At 45.4% G+C, this 13,299-nt stretch overlaps 1 protein-coding gene across 2 annotated transcripts in view; it reads right to left on the reverse strand.

Annotated features, from left to right (window-relative positions):
• SLC6A13 (solute carrier family 6 member 13) overlaps window positions 1-13,299 on the reverse strand; it is a 47,604-nt gene that overhangs the window by 24,139 nt on the left and 10,166 nt on the right. For both annotated transcript variants that reach the window (XM_082240533.1, XM_082240534.1), the window contains exons 3-6: window positions 11,272-11,406; window positions 8,374-8,514; window positions 7,131-7,215; window positions 5,199-5,331 (exon numbers count right to left, since the gene is read on the reverse strand). In XM_082240533.1, coding sequence (XP_082096659.1) covers window positions 5,199-5,331; window positions 7,131-7,215; window positions 8,374-8,514; window positions 11,272-11,406 — 494 coding nt within the window. The remainder of the gene's footprint in view (window positions 1-5,198; window positions 5,332-7,130; window positions 7,216-8,373; window positions 8,515-11,271; window positions 11,407-13,299) is intronic.

The raw sequence follows: 13,299 nt of genomic DNA on the forward strand, positions 1-13,299 counted from the left end.
GCCTGCTTGCTCTCCCCACCCTCATAGAATCATAGAATCATAGAATCATAGAGTTGGAAGAGACCACAAGGGCCATCGAGTCCAACCCCCTGCCAAGCAGGAAACACCATCAGAGCACTCCTGACATATGGTTGTCAAGCCTCTGCTTAAAGACCTCCAAAGTAGGAGACTCCACCACACTCCTTGGCAGCAAATTCCACTGTCGAACAGCTCTCACTGTCAGGAAGTTCTTCCTAATGTTTAGGTGGAATCTTCTTTCTTGTAGTTTGGATCCATTGCTCCGTGTCCGCTTCTCCGGAGCAGCAGAAAACAACCTTTCTCCCTCCTCCATGTGACATCCTTTTATATATTTGAACATGGCTATCATATCACCCCTTAACCTCCTCTTCTCCAGGCTAAACATGCCCAGCTCCCTTAGCCGTTCCTCATAAGGCATCGTTTCCAGGCCTTTGACCATTTTGGTTGCCCTCCTCTGGACACGTTCCAGTTTGTCAGTGTCCTTCTTGAACTGTGGTGCCCAGAACTGGACACAGTACTCCAGGTGTGGTCTGACCAGAGCAGAATACAGTGGCACTATTACTTCCCTTGATCTAGATGCTATACTCCTATTGATGCAGCCCAGAATTGCATTGGCTTTTTTAGCTGCCGCGTCACACTGTTGGCTCATGTCAAGTTTGTGGTCAACCAAGACTCCTAGATCCTTTTCACATGTACTGCTCTCAAGCCAGGTGTCACCCATCTTGTATTTGTGCCTCTCATTTTTTTTGCCCAAGTGCAATACTTTACATTTCTCCCTGTTAAAATTCATCTTGTTTATTTTTGCCCAGTTCTCTAATCTGTCAAGGTCGTTTTGAAGTGTGATCCTGTCCTCTGGGGTGTTAGCCACCCCTCCCAGTTTGGTGTCATCTGCAAATTTGATCAGGATGCCCTTGAGTCCATCATCCAAGTCGTTGATAAAGATGTTGAATAAGACCGGGCCCAAGACAGAACCCTGTGGCACCCCACTAGTCACTCTTCTCCAGGATGAAGAGGAACCATTGATGAGCACCCTTTGGGTTCAGTCAGTCAGCCAGTTACAAATCCACTGAGTGGTAGCATAGTCAAGACCGCATTTTACCAGCTTCTTTACAAGAATATCATGGGGCACCTTGTCAAATGCCTTGCTGAAATCAAGGTAGGCTACATCCACTGCGTTCCCTTCATCTACCAGGCTTGTAATTCTGTCAAAAAACGAGATCAGGTTAGTCTGACATGACTTATTTTTCAGAAATCCATGCTGACTATTGGTGATCACAGCATTCCTTTCTAGGTGCTCACAGACTGTTTGCTTAATGATCTGCTCCAGAATCTTCCCTGGTATTGATGTCAGACTGACTGGGCGGTAATTATTTGGGTCCTCTCTTTTCCCCTTTTTGAAAATAGGGACAACATTTGCCCTCCTCCAGTCTGCCGGGACTTCGCCTGTTCTCCAGGAATTCTCAAAGATGACTGCCAGTGGTTCTGAGATCACATCTGCCAGTTCTTTTAATACTCTTGGATGCAGTTCATCTGGCCCTGGAGACTTGAATACATCTAAACTAGCCAAATATTCTTGTACTATCTCCTTAGTTATTCTGGGCTGTGTTTCCTTTGCTGAATCATTTGCTCCAAATTCTTCAGGTCGGGCATTGTTTTCTTTATCGGAGAAGACTGAGGCAAAGAAGGCATTGAGTAGTTCAGCCCTTTCTGTGTCCCCTGTTTGCATTTCACCATCTTCTCCTCTGAGTGACCCCATTGTTTCTTTGTTCTTCCTTTTGCTACGAACATACCCATAAAAGCCTTTTTTGTTGCTTTTAACCTCTCTAGCAAGCCTGAGTTCATTCTGTGCTTTAGCTTTTCTGACTTTGTGTCTACACGTGCTGGCTACTTGTTTGAATTCCTCTTTGGTGGTTTCCCCCCTTTTCCATTTTTTGTACACATCCTTTTTTAATCTTAATTCAGTTAAAAGTTCTTTAGATAGCCACCCTGGCTTCTTTAGGCACCTTCCATGTTTCCGTCTCATTGGTATTGCCTGACGTTGTGCTTTTAGTATCTCCCTCTTAACAAACTCCCAGCCATCATGAACTCCCTTTCCTTTTAGTATTGTTGTCCATGGGATCTCACCCAGCACTTCCCTAAGTTTTATGAAGTCGGCTTTCTTAAAGTCAAGAAATTGAGTCCTAGTATGCTTGGCTGCTCCTTTCCGCTGTATAGTAAACTTCAGAAGAGCATGATCACTCGCGCCTAATGATCCTTCCACTTCTACCCCACTAACCAGGTCATCAACATTGGTTAGGACCAGATCTAAAATGGCTGTTCCTCTTGTTGCTTCTCCCACTTTCTGGACAATGAAGTTGTCTGCAAGGCCAGTGAGGAATCTGTTTGACCTTATGCTCTTGGCTGAGTTTGACGTCCAACAAATGTCCGGGTAATTGAAGTCCCCCATTACTACTATCTCCCTTCCTTTTGCATGCTTGGCCATCTGTTCCAGGAAGGCATCATCTATGTCCTCCGTTTGGCTTGGGGATCTATAGTAAACTCCCACAATGAGGTCTCTGTTATTCTTCTCTCCCTTAATTTTGACCCAAATGCTCTCACTTTGGCTTTGAGGATCTAAATCTTGGATCTCTTCACAGGTATACACATCCCTGACATATAACGCCACTCCTCCTCCTTTCTTGTCTGGTCTGTTTCTCTGAAATAGATTGTATCCCCCCATTATTACATTCCAATCGTGGGACTTATCCCACCAGGTTTCAGTGATGCCTATTATGTCATATTTAGTTTGCTGTACCAAGAGCTCAAGCTCATCTTGTTTATTTCCCATGCTTTGTGCATTAGTGTACAGACATTGAAGTCCATTAATCATTCCCCCGTGTCTCTTATTTAAGGATTTTTTCCTCCCACCACTAGGTCCGCGTGCTGTTGGCTCCATTTGGTCTATGACATTTGGATGATCATCTTCATTAATTGATAGACTCCTACCTTCAGGAGCACTGTCTCCCTCCCCCACATTAGTCAGTTTAAAGCCCTCCTGATGAGGTTTCTGAGATTTTTGGCAAAAACATTTCTCCCAACCGTTGTGAGGTGCAGCCCATCACTTGCCAGAAGTCCATCTTCAAGAAACTGCAGTCCGTGATCTAAGAATCCAAACCGTTCCTGTTTACACCATTTGCGGAGCCAGCTGTTCACTTCCACCTCTATTCACCTCTATTTACCTTATTTCAAGATTTGAAGGGGGGAGGTGCCGGCACTGTGTACCATTCAATAGTGCCAGGAAAAAAAGCACTGTTTCCACACAATATGAGAATCAGGCCTTTAGTGTTTTGACCCGCCTACCCTTAGGAATACCCTCTCCTGAAGGTGCCTCATGAAGACTCTCATCTGCCAACAAGACTTTCAAGCAGAGAACGTTCACAGTCTGTGTCTGCACTGGAATTGTTTTTAAGATGTCTTTAGTGTTTCGTCAGCTGTTGTTTGTCGCCCTGGGAGGAGGGGCAGGATATACATTTAACAAACAAATAAATAAACAAACAAATCTCCATTTCATTATTGGGGGTGTTGTGGCAGAAACCTGCTGATAAGGCTCTGTCTCTTATCAAGGCTCAAGGCAGACTCTCATTTCATTTTGCAGCGGAGGAAAATAATACGGAAACCTTTGCCACGCATGTGTTGATTCCATCTGGCCTAATAACCACGCTGTGGTTTGCACCTTATCGGGAAAAGACAGTCTCCTCATGATTTTGAAGTTTAAGAACAGATGGAAGTGAAAACAGAAAGCTGGCTAGGAAGCTGGCTCAGGGGAGTGTATTAAAAACACACTAATGAGCACAGCCAAATGACAGAGACATATTGTGAAAACCGAGATGGAGGCAGACGAGATGGAACGGTTGAGAGGCCAACTCGTAATCACCTTAATGCATAGTACACACCAGGGAGGGGGCAGCCTTTTCCATGTTGGTTTTTGGCAACATCCTCCTATTTTGAGCACCTGTGATGGCCTGCCATAGTCCAGTACTACACACAACCATTACTGCATACATGGAGACACAGGAAACCAGCAGAGACTAGGCCTTTCCTAAGGCTGCAAAACACTGAAGTCATTGTGAGGTCCCTGCATGTTTTCCCCTGCAGAGTATAAAGCACTTTCTTGGGGCAAAATAAGTATGATACTAAATGCATGAGTAGCAGGGTTGTGCATGGGCTCCCACCCCAATGACCTCTGTCTAATGAAAGAGCTGGCATAGCTTCCCTTGCATGTGAATGTTGTGTGATAGACTTCCACAGGGGATGGGAAACATCCTAAAGAGCCCCCCCCCCTCCAAGGACCCAGTTAGCACTACTTTTTGCTGAGATAAGCTCCATGCCTTTTAATTGCTGGCTTTGTTCAGCAGCCAAATCAGTTCAGGCGTTGCCTCCTGCCTCCCACCATCTTTATATCTTCAAAAGAGGACTGGACAAATTCATGGAGGACAAGGCTACCAGTGGCTACCAGTTCAATGGCTGTGTTCCACCTCCACTGCATGGCGCAGTATGCCTCTGAATACCAGTTGCTGGGAGTCACAGCCAAGAAGAGTACTGTTGTGCTCAGGTTCTGCTTGCAGGATCTAGTTGGCCACTGCAAGAAGATGAGGCTGGACTATATAGGCCATTGGCTTGACCCAGCAGGTTCGTCTTCTGTTCTTATGTTTGCATTCTAGGAAAAGCTGCCCAAGTTGAATTTCTGCCTGTCACTCACACAGGAAAAATAGGTACAGTGGTACCTCGGGTTAAGAACTTAATTCGTTCTGGAGGTCTGTTCTTAACCTGAAACTGTTCTTAACCTGTAGCACCACTTTAGCTAATGGGGCCTCCCACTGCCGCTGCACGATTTCTGTTCTCATCCTGAAGCAAAGTTCTTAACCCGAGGTACTATTTCTGGGTTAGCGGAATCTGTAACCTGAAGTGTCTGTAACCTGAGGTACCACTGTACAAGTGGTAATATTTCCATAACTTGGCATCCTGCGCATGTATAATTGATGCCACCCTCTCCTGGGTGGTGTATTTAAATTCCTTGATGTGGCTAATAGCCATGCAACTAATGTACTGTAACATGTTGTTAAGCCCATCAGCTGCAGAGGGCTACAAGTAGTTTGTATTGTGATGGATGGAAGCGAGAGAGAGAAATAAAATATGCCCACCTTGCCTGTGGACTTGACTCCTTTCCAGATGCAGAAGTAGCAGATGATCCAGGCCAGCAGGAGACAGAGAGCCAGTTCCCACCGCACACCTCCCAAGTGCTCTATGCCATCAGAAATGTTGAGTACTCTCCTCCTGCGGAACAAACAGAGCCTGGCTTGATTTCCTCTGGGTACACTTTGTAACATCTCCCAGCCTGGCCACTTCCCCCAGAATACACTGTTTTGCACATGGTGCCCCCTCGCAATGTTGTGGAGGGTTGCCATGGGAACCTCAGAAGGAGTTGGGCCACTCCAGGCCGTGTTGCAGCCTGAGGCAAATCGCCTCACACTCCACACCTGCCAGGTCAAAATGAAGAGCAATACTCAAGGCCAGTCAAGTTGTTTTGTCGCCCAAGTCAAAAGATTCCCCACTGGATTATGGAACCCCAACCTTATGTTTTGGTAGCCTGCAAGCTTACAGAAACGTAACCTCTTCTGGCAAGTCCCCATACTTGGTCACCAGGGTTCCTGAGGAGGAGATGAACCTAGAGCACACCTGCATGCCCAGTACATGCTCTGCCCCCCCCCCCACACACACTGTCCTTTCTGACTGGTTTGGAGCCCTGGTCAATTCTGACTTTGCACTGCCGTAGGTGACAGCAAGCAAGTAAATGGAGCACCCAGTGGCGTAGCGTGGGTTGTCAGCACCCGGGGCAAGGCAAGTAATTTGTGCCCCCTAACCCGTGGATTTACGCCCCCTAACCCATGGATTTTAGCACTCGTGTCTCTTCCGCGCCCCCCCAGATGTTGCGCCTGGTGCGGCAGGCCCCCCCTGCACCCCCCACGCTACGCCACTGGGAGCACCCATTTACTTTGTGCATCCATTAAGGAATTCATTGTAATATGCTTCAAAACAAGGGCATATATACGTGATAGCTCTTTGTTTGTTGATGAAGGGCAGGAGTGGGGGGGGCGGTTCTGGCCCGGTGGTCCAGACCTTTATCTCCTGCCACCCCACAGGTCAATTTTGACAGGTAGGCAGGGCCATGAACCTGACAAACATCTGATGTCATGATGCGTTGAAACAAATTTTCTCGCCAAAGAAGCCACACTCTTACAGTGCTCCTTTGTGGGTTTTTGTGTTGGGCGTTTGAATAACCTCCAAGTATTTGACGCAGAGAGTTGACTTCAGAAAGGAAGACGCAAGGGCGGTTTCTATGGAAATGACCTAATTGTCCTCTCTGGTAAAGGAGTGCAGAGGTGTAAACGCATGTGTGGAGGAAAGACAGGATTAGATTACGAAAAAGTGCCACTCCTGCACTGCTTCTGAAACCAGACAGGTGCCATGTGCTCACTGTGCTGGAGCATACATTATGTGCTCCTGAGTCATTTCCAGTGCCAGCCCTCTCCTGACACCTCCTTTACTGCTTCTTCCGTTTTATATACAAATCTATATTTATGTATTTGTACAATTGATCTATGAGAAGGCAGCAAACAACCATTATTGCTTTTGTGCCTGGAATCAGGAGGAGGGTGTTCATTGATGGGTTGGTACAAAGGTGCAGACAGCAGCTGCCACAAGATACCGGGTGGGTGGACCTTACGTTAAGAGCATATGCATCCTACAGGCAAGGTATGCATTGAAATTTGCATAGTTCATTTTAAAAATATGCAAAAGATGAGGAATAGACAAGAAAAAGATGAGGAATAGACAAGAAATAGGCCAGATTTACGCTCCGCTTTGTGCAGAACTTAACTGATTTAAATCGCAAATTAAGAGTTAAGGTGCAAAGAGACCAAGATTCCATTCCCACAGTTCATGCTTTTCCCAGTTAGCAATGCGAGCTATTGAGATCTATAGACTTTGCACGTCCAACAGAAGAACACTCCTGTGGCTGGTGGTTGGTCATAGCTGCGGAAACCAAACCTGAAAATGGAGGAATCTTCACTTACTCCCAAAACTCTATGACAGGAGAGGTGGCATTTTCGGCCGACACATTTAGCGAAGTGTTTGTCTTCTGCAATTCCACACAGTTCTCTGTAAGACAGGGCCAAGTGACAGAAACTGTGAAAACATACAATTGGAAGACATCCCCACAAAATGCAACTAATATACTTTCCTTAAAAAAAAAAAAAGACCAGGAATAAAACTGCAGAGCTCAATAGGATGCTCAGGAAAGAAAGAGTCTGTGCCACATGAGGCACAGATCCTACATGAGGCACAGATCCTACAGAGAGCAGGCCTGGGATCAGTGTCCAGAAAAGTGGGGCCCATCTACCACTTAAGCAACTCTGGGAAGTGATGAGGATGGTGAGCACATGGTGAGGTGCCCAACACCAGCACCATGCCGAACCCACCGACCTCAAGGTTTGGCGCCAAACCTGATTGAGATAGCTGTTCATGAGTGTGCCTGGGCATCCAAGCCTATATGTGTATGAAAAGGATGAGGCAAGTTCTTTCCTAGACAAGATTGGCTACTCTTGATTGACTGGCCACTACACCAGTGTGGTGTAGTGGTTAAGAGCGGTGGACTCGTAATCTGGTGAACCGGGTTCGCGTCTCCGCTCCTCCACATGCAGCTGCTGGGTGACCTTGGGCCAGTCACACTTCTTTGAAGTCTCTCAGCCCCACTCACCTCACAGTGTGTTTGTTGTGGGAGAGGAAGGGAAAGGAGATCGTTAGTCGCTTTGAGACTCCTTAGGGTAGTGATCAAGTGGGATATCAAATCCAAACTCTTCTTCTTCTTTCAGAGCCAATGAAGTTCAGGACTTAACAGCTCAAGACCACAGCTAGTTCAGAGGTGGTTTCCCCTCTCCCCACCACCACCACAATACCAATCCTATGTGGGGCTAGGGCTAAATTTCAGCCCATCATCTGCAACAATATCCATGTCCACATGTAATGGAGTGAAGGCAAGACAAGGCAGCCTGCGCTGCCTTGTCAAAAGTGGGCAGAAGTTTGTTTGTGTTTAGTGCACACAGAGGGCATGTGCTGGGTTGGCCTCCCACAGGGAAGGAAGGGCAGAAGAGTAAGAACGTGGCCATGCAGATCTCCCTGGACAGGGAGTGTTCCAAAGGGTTGAAGCCACGACGGAAAATGAAGTACTGTAGATGGTTATTGCTAGCGGGGGGGTGGAATCAGTACAAAGTAATACTAAGCATCTTGCAGAACAGCAAGGGAGGGACTCCAAATTACCTGTGTTCCACTCGTGATCACAGCTGCCCCATGGAAGGTCTATGGTGAATGAGCTGAAGAGGTAAAACAAGGCCCAGGCCAGAACAATAATGTAATAGAAATTAAGTAGTACAACAATCACCTGGGAAGCATAACCAATTCCTGCAGAGTGAACAAAAGAAACAGGGGAGGGGATTTGAAGAAAATTAATTGGAGTAATAAAGCCAGGGTGGTTTTGTTTTTTCAGGGTTGCACCTACATTTGGGATACCCTGAAGCTCAAACTGTTATGGGGCCCCCTTTGCAACCAGCAACGAGATCTCGTAACCACTCGGTTATCTTCTTCAGTGGGGTTGTTCCACGACAGATCCCCACAATTATTTTAATAATAGTAATAATAATGACTACGGCATCTCAGATCTTGATTAAAATTGCTATACTGGATTATCTAACATGTCAAAGTCACTGCAGTAAATAAATATTTCCCATGCCTTGTAGTTTTCAAGTTCTGGGGGGGGGGTGAGAAATAGGGAAATGTTATATACATGGATGAATTAAGTTGCTTTTGGGGCCCCTCTGGGGTTAAAGGCTATGAAACTTAAGATTCTTAAATTTCATAGTAGATCTGCCCTGGGTTGCACCCCAGTGGTGGGCAAGCCAGTTGCAAAAGTCAGTGGTTTCTATACACAAACACAAGCACGCGCACTTACGCACCATATAACACCTGTCTCCATTCTCCTTCCATGCAAACAAAGGGTTCAAGGGTTCATTCCAGCCAGGCAAAGGAGTGTCTGGCCCCTTGGGGTGGTGTGTGGCCTGAGGAGAGGCCTGAGGGACAAATTGAATCCTTTGGAGGACTGCACTTGGCCCCCAGAACTTGAAGTTCCCTTTGCTAAAGTCAGCTGGCTATCAGTTGTTGATTGCAATGAAACAACTGCCTTTGTTGACATGGGCAAGAAATTCCAGCAGCCCTTTGCTTACGATGTTACAGCGAACAATGAACTCCATCCATTTCTACCTACCTGAGCTAACTGCCAGGCTGTGATTAACACAGTAATTTGTCCTGGAATGAAGCAGAAATAAATCAAGAGTCCCTAATGACCCAGGAACCTTTTAGCCTCAACTTTCCATTTGATCCGGATTTTGAGTAACCTTAAAATCATGCAAACATCTGATCAGAAAGTGAAGTGTTCCATTATACTAGAACTTGGGGGAGGGGGTGTCATCCACTGATTCTGAAGGACAGGGGATTCAGAACAGGCTATTTGCCATGCTGGCTGAGGCTGATTGGAGATGCCTGCCCTAATCCATAATTTTCATAAAATCCCCATAGGGCATGCATTCGCATTGCAGGATACATCAACTTTCCTTTCCCATTTTCTCAGGTGCTCCATTCACCATTCTGGGTGTTCCTTTCATTCACCATGTCTTCCCCTTGGTTTAATTTCCACTTACTTTTTTAATTTTCCCTGCACCTGTTTATGCACTGTACATTTCCTAGGTGTCATATATTCCAGAATCTTACAATTCTACAGGAAAAGAAGTAGAGGATCCCCCTTTTCTCTGTTACTTTACACTAGTTCCAAAGTGTGCCTTATGTCTTAGTTTTGGCACGGCAGCCCTTGTTGGAGGAACTGGGCATGAGGAAGGTGTTAATTTCCTACATGAGCACAAATCACCCTATATATTAGAAAAGGCCAGAGGTGCAAGGCCAGCCAAGCCAGTTGCTATGGCAATGGCCCAGGGTCGTCTATGCAAGGGATTGATGCATGCCAGCTCATCTGTGCCAGGGTGTGTTGTGTGTCCGGGTGTGAAGGGAGTCGGCGTTACATCTTGAATTGCTGGAGCAACAGATATGCTTTGTACTTGTATGTGTCTGTAGCTGTATATGCTACATCCTGTATATATATTTCTCAGCATCCAGAACTGTATTACTGAAGCTTTATCTTCTGCAGCAGTAAATTATTTGAGGCTCTAAGCTGCCTCTGTGTGGTGACTGGACCTGGAGGCAACTTCCGCTGTGTGGGGATCTCATCTCAGATTCCCAACAGACCTTACCCCAGCCGGAAGAGATTGAGGAAATCTTTGATTTAAAACAAACATAAAAACATAAAAAGTAGACATAAGCATGCATTTTACACAGCAAAACAAAAAAAGAAGGAAGATCTTTGATTAGCACCCACCCCATGCTGATTGGCACTGCATTAATACAATTTCCCCCAACCTGGTAGATCCTTTCTTGTAATCAGTAAACATCCGCATTTAACATTTTCTTTCAGCTAATGTGCAACCTGAGCTTCTCTTTTCCCTTTCCATCATGTTAATTTTCCTCTTCTATAAAAATTGAGATTCCTGTGGTCACTTCAGCCACACTCTGTTGCCTCCACAACAGTGATCTTTGTCACAACTGAGGGGCGTTTGCATTTTCCACTGACAGGTATCACTCTCAAGCTTCAAGAAGCAGTGGTGCTGCTATTGCAAGAGACACAGTCGTTAAAAACCCGAAATAGTGCTGATACACGATGATGCTACAGCAAACAGCTAAAATTGCGCAAACATTGACATCAGCATGTGAATGCTGACACCCCCAGCTGAATCTTGTGGGTGCGCAGGGAGGCAAAGGATTCACATTCTGTCTGTCCTTCAGACATCTTATTTACTTGAGTGTGGCTTCTGATTTATGCTAGGGCCCTCCACCCCACCTGCCACAGAGCATAAAGATCTTCATGTGATACAAAGTGTATGGAAATGTTATGCAAATATGCGCCTCCTTTTGGAAGCCAGGCAGAGGGTCCAATCCACATGCAAGTGTACCGGGCCCAGAAAACCCCATTGATGCCCTGTGTAAGATAGCTCCTTTAGTGCAAAAGGTGGTACAGACTTTCTAGCAAACAAGCTGGCCCCATCATACCCAACTCACCTTCAAAGAGAGGGCACAGCCTCCGCCAGGAAGTGACACCTCCCTGGCTGGTGTACTGCCCAAGTGCCGTCTCCAGGAAGAATACTGGGATCCCGCAGGTGAAAAGGAAGATGAGGTAGGGGATGAAGAAGGCACCTACAGGTTCAGAAACACATGGAGGTGTTAGATGCTCAGGCTTTCAAAACAGGAAGTTATGGTGATGACAAAGAGCCAAGTGGGGAGGGGCATTTGTTTGTTTGTTTGTTTGTTTGTTTGTTTGTGTGAATGTTCATGTTTTTGTTGCTCATTTGTTATATTAAGAAAACCAAACTGTATTATTATTATTATTATTATTATTATTATTATTATTAGAAAAGATATGTTTGCTAACCACACAATTGAAGTAGTTTGACCCTCAGAGGTGTTTGAAGATCATCCCTTGGGTTTGGGCTAACCAATAGCAATACACTTCTCCGGGATTCTGCCAGCAAAATGTTGAGCTTGTGGACACATTGACCCAATAGCCCAGGGAGAAGGTTTATGATGGTTTTTAGAAAGAAAGCTCAGACTACAACAAATATGGTTTTGAATACTGCCTAGCAGAACAAGAAGGTTCAAACCTTTGATCAGGATGAGACAAATGCAACTTTGATTGTATTTGATCACAGACAAATTGCATTTAAAAAAATGAGTTCACTAACATCACAGAGTCAGCTGTGGAACAAAAACACTGTCTAACTTAACCCTCTGCACAAAGCAAGCCTATCAATTCATTATTCTTAAGAGCCCAAATGAATATGCTCCCAACTATTCTCCACAATATTTTGCTCTGCAAACTTTGAACATATTGAAGATATTCTTGGGATACTCCTATCGTTTGCCAGATGCTTACTCAGGATTGGAAATCTATATTTTACATACAATATTCGCTTCACTATTTGATACCAGAATAATGTTTGATACTTGATACAACATGGTATTCCGTACTCAACAGTGCTCGACTGCTGCCATGCAAGGATATCTTGCAAGTTATTTTTTACAGCTGACATGCAACCATAGTTAATATTAGACAGCATTCAGTAGTTGCCATGTAATATCAAATGGTGTTAATATTTGATGCTGGCCCAGCATTAAAGCAGTCAAAAGATGGTTATCACAGTAGCACCAATCTATTCAGCAACATTCAAACTGGTGGCCCCTTCTGACATATGAGGCAGTATCCAACTAACACGTCCCATCAACACAAGGATTTTTGCAACAGGACTCCCCCCCTCCTTCCCACCCCATGTCCTCCCCAAATCTAGTCTGGAGGGTTGGAGGCATGAACGGGGAGGCGGGCCAAGTCCCACTGAGCAAGCAGAAATTTTTGCACTGATGGGATGCACTACTCAACGCTACTGTAGATACAACCCATGACTAACATTTTGACTGAAAAGGGAAGGAATTAAAGCAATTCTTATGCCTTTTGTGTCCAGGTTTGGACAGATGCAGACTCTGCTCCTTGGCATTAATTGCTAGCCACTTTCAACACCTCCATCCATTCCAGGATCAAGCCAATATTTAACTGACTGGAAAATCACAATTAACTTTAATTTGCTCCGAAATCCCCTTAACGGTTCCAGCTCTTAGCAGGCTGGACTGGGCTCCCTGCCCTTTGACTGAAGTCCACACCAAGCTGGCATGGCAGGAGGCTGTGCCTGCTATGGAAGCAATGAGCTTTCAGACCCTGGGGGTAGAGGGAGGTGAGATCACTCCTCTGCTTTCCTCTGTTCCTAGCCAATAGTAAAGGAGGATGCTTTACTAATCCTGACAGCAGAAACTGGGCTGGTATCCTCCATGCTTTTCATTGCTTTGTGTGTGTGTTAAAAGGGCATGTACCTTTCAGTTTAGTCAAGAGTACCAGCTGAAAGGTGATTCCTTTTTCTTGCTGAAAGAGAAATCCAGGGTCCAATTAAAACATGATGCCAGGTCATATTTTAAAGGAACAAGGAATGGAACCAATAGCGAGATCCACATGTAGATCAAGTTTGAACTGAGTGTCAGTGGTGG

Source organism: Podarcis vaucheri (genome assembly GCF_965113315.1).
Source record: "Podarcis vaucheri genome assembly, chromosome: 10".
Lineage (NCBI taxonomy): Eukaryota > Metazoa > Chordata > Lepidosauria > Squamata > Lacertidae > Podarcis > Podarcis vaucheri.